Source organism: Periplaneta americana, chromosome 9, assembly GCF_040183065.1.
Source record: "Periplaneta americana isolate PAMFEO1 chromosome 9, P.americana_PAMFEO1_priV1, whole genome shotgun sequence".
Taxonomy (NCBI): domain Eukaryota; kingdom Metazoa; phylum Arthropoda; class Insecta; order Blattodea; family Blattidae; genus Periplaneta; species Periplaneta americana.
The window spans coordinates 11,615,245-11,637,815 of record NC_091125.1 but is presented as its reverse complement, the minus strand read 5'-3'; the positions used below and the strand labels follow the sequence as shown (position 1 = coordinate 11,637,815).

General features: G+C 34.5%; 1 protein-coding gene across 1 annotated transcript in view; it reads right to left on the bottom strand.

Moving 5' to 3' along the window:
* LOC138705778 (zinc finger protein 341-like) overlaps positions 1 to 22,571 on the bottom strand; it is a 149,641-nt gene that overhangs the window by 24,611 nt on the left and 102,459 nt on the right. The window contains exon 9 of the mRNA XM_069834412.1: positions 11,328 to 11,589. Coding sequence (XP_069690513.1) covers positions 11,328 to 11,589 — 262 coding nt within the window. The remainder of the gene's footprint in view (positions 1 to 11,327; positions 11,590 to 22,571) is intronic.

Here is a 22,571-nt window from a genome sequence, read left to right as displayed (position 1 = left end):
GACAACACTTTGTCACCTCAAGAGTACTTATTTGACTTAGTGCCCCTTAAATCCCGAACCAATGGCGAAGTCATCTTTGAAGCAGTGTGCAGTGTGTTAGAAACTAATGAAGTGTCATTGATGAAATTGGTTTCTGTTCTAACTGATGGCGCACCAGCTTTGTGTGGAGAAAAATTGGGGTTTGTTGGTCGCTTAAAATCTCATTTAAAGACCATAAGAAAACCTGAGGAACTGCAAGCATATCACTGTATCATACACCAAGAAGCTTTATCTGCGAAAGTAATAAATTTACAACATGTCATGGATGTAGTTACAAAAACAATTATAAAATCAAATCAAAAGCTCTAATGCACAGACAATTCAGGCAACTCCTCCGTGATAATGACGAGAATTATGAAGATCTTGTGTATTATACACAGGTTAGATGGATGAGTCGAAGAGATTTTTTGACTTAAGAATTGCAGTGGGCGATTACATGAAACAACAGGTAAGGGGCTTTTGATAAATTTATCAAAATTTGTCGATGCTAATGATACACTTCTTCTATCATATGAATTAATTACACCGTTCTATTTGCTTTTAGGGAAAGAATATGCCAGAATTAGATAACGATGAATGGATATGAGACTTGGAATTTTTGTGTGATATATCGGGGCATCTTAATGATCTGAACTGTCAGCTACAGGGAAGAAACCAGAACATTGTACACCTTTATAATCACATCAAAAGTTTCGTAATGAAATTAGATTTGTGGATAGAGCAATTGAAACAACAGCAATATTATTATTTTCCTTGTTTACTTTCTTCACCAGTTAACAGAGGTAATAATGATAATTATATAAGCATGCTTGGAAATTTGAAACACGAAATAATAAATGTTAGATTTCATGACTTCCATGATAAGCATAATGATTTCTTGCTTTTCGCTAATCCATTTTCTATTAATATCATGGATGTCAGGCCGTATCTGCAAATGGAAGTAATTTGTTTACAGAATGATACTTTTTTGAAAAGCAAATGTGTCAATGTAACTGGTCTAGAAATTTATAAATAATTGGACATAAATAAGTAAGTACCCGAGACTGCATACATTTGCTGCAAATATAGCACGCATGTTTGGTTCCACATATATCTGTGAACAGTTCTTTTCAAAGTTAAATTATGTGAAATGTAAAACGAGATCGAGATTGACAGATAACATTTAACTGCTCAACTAAGGATTGCTGTGTCAGATTTTGAACCTGACTTCGAAGAAATTGCATTTTCAGAAATGAACATCGTTGAGAACGACTATGATAATAATAGAACTCGAATTCATAATAACAGTAGTAGTAGTAGTAGTAGTAATAATAATAATAATAATAATAATAATAATAATAATAATAATAAGCAATAAATGTAGTAAAAACATTATAGGTCAAACTAGATGAGATTAAATTCACATTTATTGTTGAGAGCGGCACACTACTGTGCCATGAGATTCGTTAGGTGTGCCACAAAACTTTGAATACTTTTCTGGTAAAAGTAATTATAATAATTTCAATCAATACCAATTTTAAAAAATAGAGTAAGATACTTTTATTTTAAAAATCCGAACTATGCATTTTTATGTAACAAGCTCAGTTTTCATAAGCTTAAACGTGAAAATATGCCACAATAATATAAATATCATGAAATAGGCCTATTATGCATTTATAAAAAACGCCAAAATATGCAAATACATGCAACATAAAATTTGGTTTGATAAGCTTAAATGGTGATGATTGGTGAAGATAATTAATCAGCAATTAGACAGACAATGGAAAAATATATGCAAATGCATGAACTTCCTGCCCCTAATCATTAGTACTGTTACTGCGACTTTATCATTTTATAGGCCAAAAACTGAAATTCTAAGAAAAGAGGGCGGAGTGTGGGGTACGCAAACTCTTTCTCTGTGACAACAACCCTTTACAAACAATAGCAGACGAAATTATGTGCTATACTACAAATCCAGACATTCAGTTCAAACTGTAACTTCAGACACACAGTTCGCAAACAGGTGTTACATTCAGTACAATGCACAGTGGTACCGATCACCTCAAAACCCGGCCAAAAATCGATTTTTCAAAGTGCGAATAACAGGATGTACCTTACCTGCCATTGTTCTGTTATGTCTGTGGGTCATAAAACTGCAGATGACGAATGCATTTCCACCCTCCTCAGTTAGTGGTGAGAAGTGAAAGTGAGAGTTAGTTTGTGTACTTGGTCCCTTGCCGCTAAGCTTATTTCTGACGTGCATTTCAAGACACGTTTCTGGAATCTTAATCTTTTCTTATATGGTGAGTAATATATTTTCTGACTTTGTTTATGTCTATAGTATTCTGACACAGTGGGTTTTTAATCATATCATTTATTAGTCATTGTATTTTAAAGCATTTAATACCGCAGTAAATATCTACCATCGCAAATTTAAAAAAATATTTACGTAGACCTACAAAATTTTCCCAAAGCTCCCCAGTTCTGATTTATGTTGGAAGATATTGTCTGACAGTTCTAATTTTATATTTTAAAAGAAAAAATTGTGCCTTCTTGCGCCTTCTTGCGCCTTTTGATGATATATCAAGAAACATTTGCTACTGAGGGAATAGGTTAGAACGTAAAATTACCGATAATTGCAATTACAAGTTTATACTAAACGAAAAATCTGAACTGTGGTTTTATATCATAAATAATGATTATTATTTCAATCTACGGTTATGAAATATCACTACAAATTAGTACTGTATTGTTTAAAAAGTCGACTTATTTAGGATTTCTTTGTTTAATGATAGACTGCAAGATGGAAAAGAGAAACATTATATGCGATATTGCAACAAAACTCCAGTGCCAGAAAAGAACAACAGACTTTTTTATTGAACCATGTCATAGCAGAAGCGAGAATTGAAAGCTCTGAAGAAAAACTGAAAATACTAAAAAGGGATATTTCCCGATTTTGTAGAGAGTTGTTTCAACGACTAGACAGAGCTGGTAGAAAAAGAGATAGATTCCTTAAAGATAACAAAAAGTGGTTTAGCAGTGAGTTCATTTCTGACATTGATGTCAATATTAGTTCATCTTCAAGGAGGCGAAGACCACACATGGATTTTGAAGAGAGTAGTGTGGACAAAACGAAGGAAAACAGAAACTCTAAGAAGTTCTGAATGTGTGGAATCATTAACTTTTGCAGCTGAAATGAAATACAGGGAAAGTGGGGACACAGATTCGGCAAAATTACTAGCTGAAATGCAAAAAGCACCAACAAAACCATAAAAAATACGAAAAGCCTGGGCATCAGCATCAACTAGCACAAATTCCATTGAGAGATATAACAATGATAATGCTTTAGCTCTCTTTCTAGAATCTGGTGATACTAAATATTCTTATCTTTTGCGCAGACACGGAGCAAAACAGCTTAATGCCGACATCTACCCATCATATCACAACATTTTAACTGCTAAAAAAACGATGTTACCCAGAAAATGTTCTTGTAACACAAGACTGTGCAGAAGTTAAACTTCAGGATTTATTAGATCATACAGCAGTGAGATTGATGCAAGTACAAGAACCAGTATTATCCATGACAAAAGAAAAACACCTAAAATCTTTAATATTATTTTCTAATGGGGATTCGATGGAAGCAGCGGACAGTCAAAATATAAACAGAGAACAGAACAAGAGGACTTTTCCGACTCAGATATATTCTTCACGTTCTCGGTACCACTACAGCTTTACTTTATTGATGAAAAATCTGAAAAAGTAGTGTTGTGGCAGAATCCTAAACCTTCTTCTACTTTATTTTGTCGACCAATAACATTTCAATTTAAGAAAGAGAGAAAAGATCTTGTAAAGGAAGAAGCTTCCAATATAGATACTCAAATAAAAGATCTGAGAAAAATTTCATGCAACATCAAGGGAAAACAGGCATAAGTAACTCATCAATTAATCTTAACTATGGTAGATGGCAAAGTGTGTAACGCTATGACCTCAACTTCTTCACAGAACTATTACGTTTGTGGAGCTACCCCGAAAATGATGAACCAACTGGACGCTTTGGCTGAGAAACCTACAGATGCATCAACATTTCAATTTGGTCTTTCATCACCACATGCTTGGATTCGTTTTTTCGAATGCTTGCTTCACATATCTTATAGGCTGGAAATTAAACAATGGCAAGTCAGAGGAAATAAAAATAAAGAAGCAGTTGAGAAACGGAAGCTGGATATTCAGCAAAAATTTTGGAGGGAATTGGGACTTTGTGTAGAATATCCAAAACCGGGGGGCAGTGGAACATCAAATGATGGCAATACAGCCAGAACATTCTTCAACAGGGAAGACATATCTTCAGAAATTACAGGGCTAGACAGAGAAATAATTCATCGATTTGGAATAGTGTTAAAAACAATATCCAGTGGTTTTACAATCAACACTCAAGCATTTGAATATTATGCAAGGAAAACTGCCGAACACTTTATATCTCTTTACCCCTGGTATTATATGCCCGTTTCTGTCCATAAAGTATTAATACATGGTTTCACAATAATTTCTTCGGCAATACTCCCTATTGGACAGATGTCTGAAGAAGCTCAGGAAGCCAGAAATAAGCACTTCAACGCGACGTCATGTACAGACTTCTAGAGACATCAGACCCAGTCATTTCCTCTCTTAGAAAGCAACTTCAGATGAAACCCAGAAGGAAGAATCTTCCCAGAGAAGTAAATGACCTTCTCTGCTCAGAAACTCATCCTCAGTTCGGATATACTCTGCATGGAAGTGATGATAGTGAATGACTTCCTCAGGTAAGATCTCATAATCAAAGATAGTGAAAAATAGTGTTTCTCAATTTTTTTTTTAAACAGAAAATATTTCCATTTGAATTTCTAAAATCTGGAGGCAGAAGACTGACAGTAGAAATTACTAAATTGTTTAATCTAATTAAGAAGGAACTGGTAATTCCTAATGAATGGAAAACCAGTATTACAGTCGCGATATTCAAAAAAGTTAACAAACATGATCCAGAAAATTACAGAGGAATCACCTTATTGTCATCTGTACAAAAGTTGTTCAGTAAGATTATCTATAAAAGACTTCAAGAACATATTGAAATAAGGGAAGAACAAGGCTTTAGAAAGGACAGAAGCACAATAGATGCTATTTTTATATTAAGACAGATAGTCGAAAAAGCGATTGAATTTAGAAACCCAATGTATTTATGCTTCGTTGTTACAAAAGCATTCGATCGGGTCCGACTCAAAGATGTAATTGAAATTTTAAGAGATAACAATGTTCCAAAAGAACTGCTTAAGTTAATTCAGGAATTGAACTTGAATACAAGAACAAAAATACGTATGAATGATAAAATAACAGATGAAATAAAGTGTTCTACAGGTATTAGACAAGGAGACTCGCTTAGCCCCTTTCTATTCAACTTGGTGATGGATAAATTAATAGCAAGTGTAAAACATTTACCCGGGTATTCATTGGGAAATAAACATACTATGCTATGCAGATGATGCTGTCTTGATGGCCAACATTGAAGATGATCTTCAAAGGTTACTTCACTGATTTGTAATAACTGAATACAAATACAATATGGCAGTATCAAGTACGAAAACAAAATGCATGTGCATATCTAAATATCCAATAAGATGCAAATTGGAAATTAATGGTAAAATTATAGAACAGGTCATGAGTTTCAAATATTTAGGGGTTAATATAACAAGTCATCGGGATGTAATAAATGAAGTAAGAGATCAAGTCTCCAAAGCCTCCAGACTGTCGGGCTGCCTAAGGGATGTAATATGGAAGAATAAATATCTCAATATTGAAAGTAAAATGAAAATCTTTAAAACCACAATAAGACCAGTGATGACGTATAGTACAGAAACCTGTGCAGAGACAAAAAAGACTGAACAACTCATGCTTACAGCAGAAATGAATACTCTACGAGCCATAGTTGGTAAAACTAGACTTGATAGAGTAAGAAATGAAGATGTGAGACAACAGTGCAATATAATGGACGTTAAAAAGTTCATAAATATGAGAAAGAAATAATGGAATGCGCACATAGACAGAGCAGATAACTCACGACTTATTAAAATAGCACGAGATATGATTCCCAGTGGCAAAAGAGATGTGGACCGACTGAAAAAACGGTGGAAGGAAGGACTGATGTCATCTTCTACTGAATCGTCTCCTGTGTGAAGATAAACAGGCCATGTGCCTATACAAAAGAAGAAGAAGAAGAGTTTAAAACACCATCCTGTACTAATTTCTTATGATGCTTGATGTAATATGTAATATTATAAAATGAAAATGTCAATATTTATCATTTTTAATTCAATGCTATATATAATTAATGAAAACTAATTTTAAAAAGAGGATCGCGAACCACTGGTTGAGAACCAATGGTCTAATTGGTAATACAATGAAGTATTTTTGTTTCTTGTGACTTACTTAAGTCAATGCAGTATAAAAAATTTAAACAGTGCATGTCAGTTAGCTTTAAATATTTTTGGCCGGGTTTTGAGGTCATTGGTAATACAATGAAGTATTTTTGTTTCTTGTGACTTACTTAAGTCAATGTAGTATAAAAAATTTAAACAGTGAATGTCAATTAACTTTAAATATTTTTGGCCGGGTTTTGAGGTGATCAGAACCACTGTGCAATGGAGCAAGGGGCACAAAAAAGAGACGTATTAAGTGTGGATGATGAAGTTAATGTTATAAAACAAATTGACAGTGGTGAAAAGAACTTGGTTTGGTTAAGAAAGAACTGAGAATGATTTACAGATCCAGTATTTTGCAAAAAAAACAGAAAAAATTTCAGATTTCTTCAACCCAGTTTAATTGTTTAATTACTTTACAGTATAGTATTTTACTCGATGTTCTATAATCCAGTGCAGTATTTTCATTTTTTATATTTTTCAAAATAATAATAAAAAATAAGCATGGTGTAAAGTATTTAAAAGAAGTTGTACTGTAAGTCTATTAAGATTATAAATTCAATTATAGTAGTGTACAAAATATGTAATATTTTCCTTACATTGACATTTCTTTATTCCCTTTGATGACACTATAACCCCAGATCACATATATAGCGAAACCTCTCCTTATGGACACCTCCAAGATACGGACAATCCTCAAATACAGACAGATTTTTATGTTCTAACCAAAATAATGATAAATTTAACTCTCATTTACAGACTCTCAGACACAGACACGGAAACGGAGAGTTGTTTCACAGTCCTAAAGCTTTCTTTACCTCCTGACTGCAGACAGAACTTGGTTTTCAAGACCTAATGTGTTACAAGAATGGAAAATTTAGTTTTGAGAACTGTACATAAATTCATGAAAGAAGATAATAAGGGTCTTGTAGGCTACCACTAGCCCAGCCGGCTACCCCTTGTTAGCTGAAAGTGGGTGGATAAACAGAGTCATAAAATTTAACCTGTCTGATGGGTTCAAGGTTTTTGCGATTGTGAAATTGTATTCGACATATGATTGGGTTAGTAGAATTATTCTCTTCACTTTAATCAGTTGTTCTGTTTCGAGAGACATGACACCTGAACGTAAAGATTAAGTTGAAAACTGTAAATTACAGTATGCATAACTGTAGACCTAGAATAAAATTGCATGGCATAGCATTGTATTTTCCTTTTTGGTCTTATCTACTGTAGTTCAAAGTTGCAAAGAATTTACTGCAGTATACTGTATTTTGAATTAAACCACAGTAACACATTTAATTTAAAGCGTGAAGGGATACATAATGTACAGCTGTCAAAAAAAAAAAGTGGCCGCACTCGTGAACAGCGAATATTTTCAAAGTCCACTTCGGGTCGCGGCGATGTTACACGATGCATGTGCTTGTACAAGCAGTTCCGGAACTATGAAAGTGTTCCATATCTGCTCCTCGCAGACCAGCGGTAGAGTGCTTGTTTAATGATTCAAAGGTTCTGGGTTCGGGCCTTCTTCAAGTTTTTATTTTATTTTTTAATCGTTCTTTAGCGATGTAAATGATATTCAAATTATCATTTATATCCAGTTATCGTTCTTGATGGATATCACGTTATTTATATTTTATTATCGTTCTTTAGAGATATGAATAAAATTCAAGACATCATTTGTATTCTGTTATCGTTTTATAACGATATGAATAATAATTATTACTATTGTAGTTACAGTATCTCCAATGGGGGTTAGCCCTATTTTACATATGTATGTTAGGGCTATAGTTTTATACACAAAAAAGATAAGCATAAAGAGAAATGGAAAAGAAAATTTAATTAGCTTACGTGATGTAAACAAAACATAAACAATCCGTAAATTAGGCATTGCGATTGCAAAACAAATATCAGTTATCAATTTGAAACATACAAAAACATTAACAACACACATACGTAACACTTCTATAACACAAATATGCAGATTTCCGTACCATACATCATAAATTAATACACAATAGTCACACAAACACAATCAAACTATAATTACGACATTGCGACGACATCAAACATCCCATAACTGACTCACATACATAACAAATCAAGCATCCGTTGCAACACATACACTTCAACATAGTAACCACACTTTTAAAAGTTACAAATTTGGCTCCAAGAAGAATAAATAGGACACTGTTACTAATTACTATCCTTCTACAATTTCTTAAATACATCTGTAATAAATCTGTGAAATTCCGATATGAATAATATTCACGTTTTTTATATTGTTATCGTTCTTTAGCGATATAAATAATATTCAAGTTATCATTTATATTGTTTTCCTTCATTAGCATTATAAAATAATATTCAAGTTATTTATATTGTTATTGTTCTTTCGCAATATAAATAATCTGTATTTTATGTAAGTAATTATTATAACACAAATAAGCATCTTTCTTTGTAAAATAGGTTATTTTATTTAGATAATTAAATACGTATTATATAATATCTTATATTAATTAAACAACCAAGGTTGCGGGTTCGATCCCGGGCCAGGTTGATGGCATTTAAGTGTGCTTAAATGCGACAGGCTCATGTCAGTAGATTTACTGGCATGTAAAAGAACTCCTGCGGGACAAAATTCCGGCACATCCGGCGACGCTGATATAACCTCTGCAGTTGCGAGCGTCGTTAAATAAAACATAACTTTAATTAAACAAACCGATATTTATCATTTATATTGTGTTATCGTTCTTTAGTGATACTGTATAAATAATATTCAAGTTATTTATATTGTAATCGTTCTTTAGCGATATAAATAACATAAATTTAATATTAGGTTTGGAAAAATCCAGTTGCATAATACTGGTATTAGTTTTTCTTTTTGTATTATTACATTATACTATCTTGAACCACAATAAAATGAAAAGGAGTAACGAGGAATTGAACCTGAGACGTTGACATCTAAATTCCGACGTTCGTCCGCTGAGCTACGAGGGCAAAAGTGTGGAAACATTTTCGGAAAAATTGGAAGATTTTCTGATGATTCGTAGAAGCTAGTCCAGGATGCGGGGGGCAAAGGCTAATTGAGATTTCCCGATCTGTGATAGGGTCAAACATCCTGATACAATTAATATTTAACCCTTGCCATGACTTTCGGTGAAGTCCGGAGGGCCCAATTAGTCAAATCCACTCTACTCATCTCCACGCTTGGGCCCCCTGGAATTTAATAAGATGCGAAAGAGATAGTGTTGTACGGAAAGCAACGGGATGTTACCGCATTTAGGCCTATCCTTCCCAAGAAAAAATGCAAACATGAACAAAGGAAGCTTTTAATGGAAGAAGGAGGATCTTCTACGGACCTCTGGAGACTAGTGAAGAGACTAGTGAAGTGCTTTGTGTGGAGTGTGGCATTGTATGGGGAAGGAACATGGACATTACGACGAAATGAAGAGAAACGAATTGAAGCATTTGAAATGTGAATGTGGAGAAGAACGGTGCGTGTGAAGTGGACAGATAGAATAAGAAATAAAATTGTGTTTGAAAAAGTGAGTGAAGAAAGAATGATGCTGAAACTGATTAGAAAGTTAAAAAGTAATTGGTTGGGTCTCTGGTTGAAAAGAATAATAGACGACATTAGGATATGTGGATCATATGCGGAGACTAAGAGGAAGGCAGAAAATAGGAAAGATTGGAGATTGCTGGGTTTGCAATGAAAGACCTGCCCATGGACAGAACACTTATGTATGTGGGTATGTTCAGAATGCCTGGAATATCGTGTCTAAAACAGTCGCTATTTGCAAAGACTAGTCAATTCCATGCCCACTCGACTGCAAGATGATCGAGATAAGAGGAAGATAGAGTAAATATTGAATTGTGGCTTTTTGTTTTGTTTTTTGAACGCTTAATTGTTTGAATGTTTTAAGGCCGACGCCAGTAAATTTGTTTTGTTTATGCCACGAAAGATATTTTTATTGAGAATAAAATCTTTTTTCTTTCCATTTGCAGCCACAATATCATAATGATAAAGTCATGGCATAATATATTAATGAACCTGATGTTAATTACTAAAATAATCGTAAAAGAGAAAGGAGCCATTATGTATAGTTTGTCGCTCTCAAAAACAGAACAAAAAAGAACATAAAAAGCACATAAAAAGCACGTGGTTGTAGTCGAACGCAGGACCTCATGAATAAGAGGCCTGAACGCTACCATTATGCTATCGATAACACACAGAATACTTCAATTATAACTGTAGATATCAGGCATCGTGGTCCAACAACATGAAACATCGCCTGTCTCCGAATTGTAGCGAAGATACCCGAAGGGAACATAGTTTCAGGAGAGCGGCCACTTTTTCTTTTGACAGCTGTACATTATAAATTTATCGTTATAATGGGGAGCCTCCCTCTCAATAAAGGACACCTCCCAGATGCGGATAGATTGTTACATCCCTTTGATGTCCGTAAATGAGAGGTTTCACTGTAGATTACTCATTCCTATGTTAAAATTTGTTGCACTTTGAAGAGAATAACCGCTAGGATCGCCACCCATCCGCCATAAACGAACACAAGATGGCAGTACAGACGCTAATACAATTCAAATGGAAGTTATTACGTGACTCCTTATGTAACAACTAGATGGCAGCATAGTAAACCTGACAAAAGTTGTTATCATCAAAGTCTATAATGCCAAGCAATCTGGGTGTATAAGATCTAGGCTATAACCAAGTTCAACTGTATGAGGTATTAATGAAAACGACAATAGGAAGAGGAGGAGAAGGAATCAGACATAAGCTAGTTTGGAGATATAAATTATTTCTATGAAAGTATAAACTCTGAATAACACTCTATAACAAAGTATACGAACCTGACACACATGAGGTTTATGAGTGCTGTGTGTGAGCATGTGTGTGTTGAGATACTGTTCAGTTCGAAAGCCTTTGCCACATTGCTGGCATGTGAAGGACTGCGCTGTCCCATGTGTTGGAAGATGTCGTCGTAGATATCGTTCACAAGCAAATACTTTTCCACAGTGTGGACAGGGGTAGCTATGGGTGCTAACTGCCATGTGATGGTCTAGTGATTCAGGTGATGAAAATTTGCTTTTGCACTTTGCACAACGAAAGAACCTGAAAAAAAGCAATCTTAATTAACTTTTGTCATTGTATGGTTTTTTTAATTCATTATTTCACAATGTTGTACCAACTTTTAGGTTATTTAGCATTCGAGAATATATTTGATGAGATGAGGTCAAGATATTCGCCTTACAGTTGGGGAAAACTTGGAGAAAAAACCCAACCATGTAACCAGGCCTGGCAAGACTCGAACCCACACCAAGAGCAGCTACAGATTAGCAGGCAAAAGCACTACTGCCTAAGCTATGCTAGTGATATGTTCTTCTCACATGTATTCAATTTTAGTATCAGTTCAGAAGCTCGGAGAGTGCAGTCGGGTTTTTTTGTGTGCTCCGTGGTGCGAGTTACTACAGTCTTAACGATGGGTAGAAACAAGGGTGCAAACTGTGAAGGAGGAAGTGGGAAGGATCAGGACAATCAGATTATTTCCACCCTCAAACTTATGTTTAAGGATCTTAAATCTTCAGTGCAGATGGAGGCCAATGAACTAAGAAAATCAGTTGAATTCATGTCTTCCAAGTTCGATAATCTTAGAGAGGAATTGGCGCACACAAGACATGAACTCAACTCCATGCAGGAGGAGATGAAGAGGCTAGGGAGAGAAAATGACCATCTCAAACAGGAAGTGAGTGATCTGCAGCAGTACACACGCAGAGGCAATATAATGCTATTTGGAGTTCCGGAGATCAATGAACAATCAACTTATGAAGTCATTGACCAAATATCGGAAGTCATAGGCGGTAGTGAATTGGTGCAACATGATGTAAGCGTATACCATCCAGGCTAGGAAAGACGCGTCCTATTGTCATCCGCTTCACAAAGAGGAGAAGTCGTGATGAATGACTCCAGCTGTTCAGGAATGAGGCCAAGAAAGATGACAGCGGCCCTGGGATTGCGACAAAGAAAGTCAACAGGGAACTTCCGGAAGGAAGAATCACGGCAGGTGATCAACTGACAGCAGTGATCAGAGACCTTTTGAACAAGACAAGGGATACAGCACGGCTGAAGAATTATAAATTTGTCTGGACAAGATATGGTAAAATATTTGCAAGAAAAGATGAAGCCAGTCCCGTGAGTAAAATCACTAATGTTGACGATGTAAATAATTTGTAAATACTATTGTGTCGGAATGTTTAATTATACAATATAATTGACTTAACAATGGCTAGTAATACTATATTAAATGAAATCCATCAGTGTAAATTTAATAATAATAATAATAATAATAATAATAATAATAATAATAACACAATGGTTTTTAATGATTTACTTCACTGCAATGAGTATATTACCAATATTCTATCAGATCTTAAAATATTTCACTTAAACATTCGTAGCATCAACAAAAATTTTTCCGAACTCTGTGTTTTACTTAATAATTTTTTCTTTTACTTTGATATTATAGTCCTAACTGAAACCTGGCTTGATCACGACTCTGGCTATGATATTAATGGTTATAAAAAATTTGTTAAAAGTAATAAGTATAATAAATGTGATGGTATAGTTGTATATTTTAAGAAAAACATTGTAGTGTCTTTAAGTGATATTGACATTTCCCATTGAAACGCTATACATTTTCAATTAACACTTAATAATAATACTCTTGTTCACCAAACTGCAATTTACAGATCTCCAAAACTATGCAAAAATGAATTTCTGAAAAATTTTGAAAGCTTCTTGTCAATATACAAAGATTTAAAAAACCATGTTATTCTGGGTGACATAAACATTCAAATCTTAGAAAATAGATTAGATAATTTTGGCAACACGTATTTAAATATCATGCATGAATATGGATACGTGGAATACTTAAATTCCATTACTCATACATCATCCAATTCATGTCTTGATCATATTTTCCTAAAAACGGGAAATAACTTAAATGTTATACCTGGAGTTTACGCACGTGCAATAACAGATCATTATATGACTTTTGCATTGTTGTCAATCGGTAATAAAAGTATTAGCAGAGAAGCCACTGAACCTTCGGACAATTATAAGCTAATTATAAACCATAAAAGCCTAATATCTCATATTAATAATATGAATTGGGAATCGATATTCTACAATGAAGATGCAGATACATGTTTCGATAATTTTTATAAAATACTCTGTAACCTAATTTGTAAATATTCTAATCATGTCCCTCTCAAATTCTCAAGTAAGTACAAAAAAATTAAACCTTGGATTACCACAGGTATTGTTAAATCAATACGATCTAGGGATAAGTTCGCTAAGCAAGTTAAACATGACCCACAAAACATTGTTTTATTAAATTATTACAGAAAATATAGAAATATTCTCACTAATGTAATAAAAATCAGAGAATCAAATATTATTCTGAAAAATTCAACAAAAATAAAAACAATCCAAAGCAATTTTGGCAGACCATAAACGAAGCTACTGACACACAATGTAATAAAAATAGTACATTAAAGACAATTATAAGTCGAAATGGAATAAAAATTGAAAATAAGGAAACTATCGCAAACAAATTTAATGTAAGTCATGACATCGTATCTAATATAAAAAAGAAAGTATTTAATAGTCATCACTATAAGCTCACTTATAATAAAAGTATCGTAATTTCCCATAACTATGGTCCAGGCACCCAACTATGGTCCAAAACGCATTATGTACTACTTAGTCCCCCAAGAGTTAGGTGTTTGCCATTTAAGGCGCCATTGTGATGGAATTATGTTCCCCATAGATTAAACCAAACCCTTTAACTCTATTAAATATAGAATATAATCTAAATTTAACAGAAGAAATACTGAAATCAGAAGTAAACACTGAAATACTGAAACAATTGTCTTTAGAGACAATTAATATTAGGTACCCTCCACAAAACTGGCTTCATTTATACACCGACGGATCCTTGATCTCCAGAGAACAAGGTGCCGGTGCAGGTGTTACGTGCTGTCTCTTCTCACTTTATAGATCACTTGGATATGGAACAACAAGTTTTGATGGTGAAATCATTACAATAAGTGAATGTCTCAGGAATCTTCTATGCCACATCAATAAATTTAGGAATGCAGTTATATTGTCAGACTCCAAAGCAGCTATTCTATCAATCGTCTCTAAACACACACCTTCATCTCAAACAGCATAAATAACTAAAATGCTCTCTCAATTAATATCACTCAATAAAAGAATTGTATTCCAATGGATACCATCCCATTGTGGAATCCTGGGAAACGAGAATGCGGATGCTTTAGCAAAGAAGGGCAGCACTGCTACTTACAGACCTGTTACTAAATCTACGTATTACTCTGTGAAGAGATTTATTAAATCTACATACTTAGACTTCAACAAACAAAATTTGATAACACAGTCCCATGGGAAAAAATGGAACTCTCTGCATCAAAATCCACAGTTAATTCCCGATTTACCACGAAAAACATTTGTAGCTGCATTTAGATTGGCAACAGGCCATGATTGTTTGGCTAAACACCTGCATAGAATTGGAATATATCAGTCCCCTAACTGCCCATTGTGCAACTCAAACCAAGAAATGGATTCGGAACACCTCAAAATCTGTGCTTCATGGGCTGGTCATGATAATATCTTTGAAAAATATTGGAGTGCAAGAGGTCAAATGACTTTACTGTCAAATGCCTGGCATTAGAAAACAACAACAACAACATGTTCCCCATAGATGCTTCTATCTACCATTACACGTGGCAATGATATGGATGCTTAACAAGGTCAGTGTGCATCATTCTGTTGAATGTGTGAAGACACGAAATCATTCAGTTTGTGATTATCTGTTTTATTAAGTTCTCCTCTGTAGAACTGGTACGTTATAGATATACGATTCTTTGTACAATTAAATCTGGCTATATAGTGTTTACTTTCACGTAATAATTACACTGGCAGAGGTTAAGGACTCTGCGTGAAAAATGTTTAACCTCAAATCTAGAAGTCAGTCCTCAACTATGTACCACAATTTTTCGTGGACCATAGTTGTATTTCATTTTGAAATATTTGTTTCAATAAAATGTGATAAATGTGATTATTTACTTCTGCAAATACGGTATCTCACTATATTCTAAAACGCCATTTAACATTATAGTCCAGTAAACAAAGAAACAGGCTGTTCCAGCATCAATGGTACTAGCACGAATGATGGTCCGGTAAAACAAAAACTTCAGGGTAGAAGGAAAACAACCATCCCTGTAAGTGACTATGAGAACGATGAAATTGAATTGGATACAGATTATATGATTCTGGTGTTCTCTCCATATTTACAGACAGTGAGGCAGATGTTGAAAAGAAGACGAAATCTGTTAAATTAATGTTAAAGGCACATAATTATATGATAGTTACTTATGAGGAGAGGAGGAATTGTGGCCAGGGAAAATTTTGGAAGTGAAGAACAATGGAGCTGTTGTTTCATGTATAGTAAGAAGTGGCAATTACTGAGGTGGCGAGAAATGGAGACCAGAAGAGCCTTCCAGAAAATAAGACAAGTTAACGTGAGTGAGAGGACTGTAGAAGGACGTCTGGATGAATGTGGGCTGATTCCAGAAGACCAGCTAAAGGCCAAGAAATGCTCCAGCAACATCATGTTGAACGATTACGTTTTGCTCACAATCATGCTAATTGGAACCTGGGGGAGTGGCAACGAGTGTTCTTCACAGATGAATCAAGATTTAGTTTACAGAAAAACGTGAAAGAGTGTGGAGAAGAGAAGGAGAACGTTTTTCTTCATATACTTTCAGTTCACGTGTCAGTTTTCAAGGTGGATCAGTAATGATATGGGGTGGCATTTTGTATGAAGCTCACACAGAACTTGTTTTCATTAATGGAGGTGCTTTGACTGCTCCAAGATACATCGAAGAAGATCTAATTTAACATGTGGTACCATATGCCCCACTTATTGGTGGAAAGTCCTGTTAATGCATGACAATGCTTGTCCTCATGCTATAAGAATCGTGGATGAGTTCCTTCACGACATTGGATTGAAAAAGATGACATGGCCAGAAAGAAGTCGTGATATAAACACTATTGAACATGTGTGGGGCCTGCTAGGGAAGCGAGTTAGAAGTCGTCTAACTCCTCACAGCAACTTACAGCAGCTCCGAAATGTTCTAAGTAAAGAATAGAATAGAATCGACCAGACTGACATCCAGAATCTGATCGAAGGGTTGAATCAGCGAATGGTAAGTCATACAGTCGCGGGGAGGCAATACCCGCTATTAGCAACATCTGGGTGGCCAGGAAATCAGTTGAACATTTGGAAGAAAATTGATATAATTTGTAAGTTTTTACACCTTTTAATTATATCCATTGTTTGGTGTTGAAAATAATAGCGCAAATGATAATGAATAAGTTTTATTTTTTCTGGGAAGCAATGTTTTCTTCATTTCATAAAGGATTTTCTGATTCTCACCTCATAAAAAATTGAGAAACTTTAGGTGGCCCGGTTTTTTGCCGGTGAGTGTAGTTGTTCATTATTGCAGAAAAATGACTTTCAGATTTCACTTGTTTATTGAGTGTTTATGTAATGTGTACTAATAAAAAGAATCCATGTACTTTTCATTTATTTTTAATATTTCTGTGCTAGATTATGTTTCTACCCTTAAATTAGAAACTCAATGTATTGATTTACGAATAATTACAGCTCCAGCTATAGTCCATTCATGCTTTCATGCTTTCAAGCATGAATATATGAGTGGACCATAGTTGGGCAACTCAGAATACAACTATGTACCAATGCTTATTATTTTTTTAACACTTGTAATGAAATAATTTCAAACACATATGCCAATATTTATTTAATATAAACTTACAAGAGTCCGAAGCCAAAATTTCACTTAATTTGGATGAATAGTACTGAATATACAAAGAAAAATGTGACAAATGTGGACCATAGTTAGGGGAAACTACGGTATATCATCTATGTTTATGTTTCCTGTAAACGAATGTGAAATCATTAATATTGTAAACAGTTTAAAAAATAATGTGGCTCCTGGTATTGATGGTATTACAACAAATACCCTGAAACTTATTATAGAAGCTATTTCTAAACCACTTGCCTTTATATTTAATTTGTGCATTTCTCAAGGTGTATTTCCCTAACCCCTAAAACATGTTGTGGTGATACCAATTCACAAGTCTGGAGACAAAAATAATCTTAATAATTACAGACCCATTTCACTATTACCCAGTCTCTCTAAAGTATTTGAAAAATGTATAAAAACACAGTTAATACAATTTTTAGAAAAAAATAAACTACTAAATGATAATCAATTTGGTTTGAGAAAAAATTTGTGCACTGATGATGCTATTATGGCAGTTACTTCAAAAATAATTCAACAATTAGATGTAGGAAATAAATGTCTAGGAATTTTTCTAGACTTACAAAAAGCTTTCGATACAGTCAATCGCAATATACTTTTGAATAAAATGGATAGATTGGGAATTAATGGAATGGCTTTAAAATTATTTAAATCTTACTTAAGTAACAGAACTCAAGCAAGTAAAACAAATGCTCACCTTAGTGAACCACGTAACATTGATATAGATGTACCTCAGGAGACGATTTTAGGTCCTGTTTTGTTTTTAATATATATCAACGATTTACTTAAAATTGACATTGAGAAATATTCTGATACCCTGTATTTTTATGCTGATGATACTGTGGTTATATTTAATGGTTCGAGTTGGAATGAAACTTATCAAAACTCTAATAGTGGTATTAACATTATTAAAGAATGGCTGGATGCTCACTTACTTTCTTTGAATGCTTCTAAAACAAAATTAATACTATTTTCATTAATATCACATGGCCTTGAGCAACTAAAAATGAATAATAATAGAAATATAACAATACATGATTGTAACCTACCTACTTGCTCATGTAACGCTTTGAGTATATCCTCACAAGTTAAATATTTAGGCATTATTATTGACCAACATTTAAAATGGGACAAGCATATGTCCTTCCTGTGTAACAGATTGCGTAAAACAATCCACAAATTTTTCCATTCTACGCTCTTATTTATCTGTTTATGTTCTGCGTACTGTGTACATAGCTCTGTTTCAATCAGTAATTCAGTATGGTATTTTAGGTTGGGGAGGAATGGCAAAATCGACTCTCCATCCTTTAAATTTGCCCCAAAAAAGAATTATCAAAATTTGTCTATATAAACCTTTTGATTACCCAACAAAATTAATTTTTCAGGAATTTGGTGTATCAAATCTAGAACAAATTTATAAACAAACATTGCTGATTTACTTCCATAAAAACCACAATAAATTTAAATTTGATCCTCACGAATACCATACGAGACAAAACTACAGTTTCTTTCTAAATACTCCCAAATGCCACACAACTGCTGGATTGGAACACAGAAATTTTGGACCTAAAATATATAATGCTTTAATTAGAGCTTACCCTGAGCTAAGTACACTTAACACACATAGATTTAAGAAACAAATCAGATTAACTTTTAATTGTTTAAGCTAATTGAGTTAAAAATTGATACTCTATGTACTTTTGTATTTTCTATTTGTATATAGACCCTATTATTACATGCTGCATGTATTTTACCATTTTTATTAATGTTATTGTGCTCAATGAACTCTCTTAATTTTGTCATATATTTTGTATAACTGATCTGAACTGCACCCGAGCACTAGCTTCTGCTCTTTCGGGCTGCAATGCCTAATGAAGCTCAAGTGTAAAGTATTAAAATAAATAAATTAAATTAAATTAAATTACACAAGATGCACAAAGACTATGGGGTCAGGAAACTCACAATGTTTGATAAAGTATTGCTAAAAAACCTTAATATCATTTTAGATACCAGAGAGTACTGATGCAGGTTAAGTGACTGTGTGACATCTGCAACTGAAAAGTAGGAACTCTAACTGCTGATTACGTAATGTTTCTTACATCATTCGAATGTTGCAAGGTTCTCAAGACTCAATCTTTTATCTGTTCGAATCTCAACGAAAATTCTTTCCTGAGCCTTCTTGTACTTTGGCCTGAATAATTTGTCCATTTTGAACTGTTCAAAGTAGATTAATATCATCCACAGTGGTAAATTAAAATGAGATACAGTGTTTTAACACCGAACAAGGCCTGCGGTAAACTTAATTCACATTCACATTGTTTGCCTAGAGATAGAGGGTTCCGCTATTGAAATAACATGAGGAGAATGGCTCTGATTGGTTCCTTCATCAATTACGTCAACATAGCATTAACCGTTTAGTATACAGCGAGGGTGCAAACACTCTCTATTGAAAAATATATATATATTTATTATACCTGCATTCACATTACAGCTGGGGGCTACAAAAAAATTAGCAGGAAGTCTGGGACAATGTGAATTACATATACACATCAAAACAGTTTGGATTTGAGGCGATGAGCTTCATGAGAGGAGGAAATAATCCAAATTAAACAAGGACTAATCTTCCTTTACAAGTAGTAAGTTCAATCATATTAAGTAATACAGAATCTAGACATACCGTATTTGCTCGCGTAATTTGCGCCCCCGCGTATTTTGCGCACCCTAATTTTTAAGGGATTATTTTGAACTTTATTTTTGCTTCGTGTATTTTGCGCACACATTTTATGTACATATTTTTTTCAGTGTAGTAGGGATTACGTACATATTTATTTCAGTGTAGTAGGGATTTTCCTTCCCTACAGTCCATCGTAGGTCATTCACCAGCAACTGAAGTACCTGCTTCAGAAAGAAACCCCAAAGTCCCGCTACTTTAACAATGCTTGTCCTTGGTAGAGACAAGTTACCGGTATAGAAAATTAGCCCTACCATAAATACTTACCTATACATATACTAATTGAGATAAACTCAGAACAGGACCTCTTATTTGAAAAATCCGCATATTTTACGCACCCCAATTTTTCAGTGGCCAAAGTTAATTGAAAAGTGCGCAAATTACGCGAGCAAATACGGTATTGTGTAGTTATTACAGAAGCCAAGAAACGCAGAGTGAAGTGCTCTTAATTGTGCTTCTTTCTTTGATATAAAAGGAAGTATTTTTGCAGCACTAAATTAAAATTGTGTTCTAACATTCTCACAAAGTTTTTGAATCCAAATCGATCTTCAACTTTAAGCTTGTTTAGAATGTATTCTGCACTGAGTCTTTTACTAAGATATTGCCACATCCACATTCTCATTTTCTTCCTTTTCAAGGCCTTGTAACAAGCAATAGAGGTAATTACAAAAGCCAAATCATCTTCATCCGAGTCCATTGTCCAAGGTTTGTAAATAAGACACTACCTACATTAAAATCTCATAGACTGTTCATGATGGACTAGGCAAAGAAAGTTAAGTTTAACATGTTTAATAATGTGGACAAAGTGTTAAATGAAATTAGCATTAGCATGTTCAATCAACTTGTTGGAATGTTAACAGTAAACAGTTTAACATTTAACATGTTGTTGTTAAATGTTTATCAGTGGAGCTGCAGCTGTACACTAGTCTTCCACCTTGTTTAACAATTTTCCCATCTCGTACTGCAATATGATACATTATGATACTTACTGTATATCATAAATAATTATTACATCACTGTTAACCTCTTTCTGCATACTGGGACAGATATGGCACATACCGGTTTTATATTCATATAACTTATATTATTGTGGCACCTGTCTGAAACGATCTGCTGGTGTCTGGTTGCCTCGGGAGTCGCGCACGCGTCGAGCAGAAGGGAGGGCGTAGGCAGGCAAGGCTTGAGCTTCGGTGGGCACAGGGGCGCGGTGCGAGGTGAGGAGAAGGAAAACTACGAGACGCTAGCTACGGTGCAAAGTGAGAGGGGAAGAAAAGTGACTGCGACTGAGCGGAGAAAGCAGGGGAAGCCTCTAGAAGCGCAATCCTCTCGACGTTTTGCAGATGCTACACGATGCAGTACATTCGAGAATGTGTGATTTACTAAATAAAAGGGGCAAGTGAGCGGCAAAAAGTTTAGTTTTTCAACTGTGAGAGACCTAGCTAGTCTTCAAGCAAGGTGAACCTGAGTAGGTCCACAACTGTGGCAGCGTCCAGGCAAGTGCGGCGTATCCGGAAGTCTTGGGTTCGAAGTGCAGTGAACTGTATCTGAAAGTCTTCGGTTCGAAGTGCAGTGAACTGTTATCTGGAAGGCTTGGGGTTCAACGTACCGTGAACTTGAGTGAGTGAGCTAGAAGAACTAGCCAAGGCGAACGAACTGTGAACTGAGAATTGACAGTTTTGTTTTGTAAATAGTGCTTTGTGAACATTAGTTGAAATTAGGAGTACATTGTTGTTCTTCTCAATAATACACGTGAATTGTCATTGTCGTTCGGTGGAGTGCATTAATGACTACTGTGTTGCTGTGTTGAGTGGAATACCCATTGTTGACGGGTGTGTCATTAAAGTTGGAAATAAAACTCACATCATTGTTGAATAAAAGTTACAGTATAAGCATATATTTCAAATCGCATACTGGGACAGATATGGAACACTGACATCAGTTTAGAAAGAGAGAACTACTTCAGTTATTTGAATATTAAACCAGTGTGTGCAAAACTTTCCCTTGCAGTAAGGGATTAACATAGAAAGAGGAAAGTCATATCTGGTGGAATGGTAAGATTTTAATACCATTAAAAAAATTTAAAAAGAATGTGCAGAAAAATAACTAAAAACAGTACTTATTTTCATGTCAGGAAGTGATACATTGTACCACAGATATAAAGAATACAATTATCGGCAAAAATAATAATTTAAACATAACACAAATACATTATTTGTCCACATTTTGCTGGCAACCATCCACAAACAGGGTTGACTATACATAAAACTGAAGAGTTTAAAACTAATTTTGCAGATAAGAAAATTTAGGCCTACATAAAATTAGATTTTATGCATCTTAATTTTAGCCTATGTGACACTATAACATGATGAATATTTTTCAGTACTATGAATTAGAAGAGTATTATTGATTCTTTCCAGATTTTACAGATAAGAAAATTT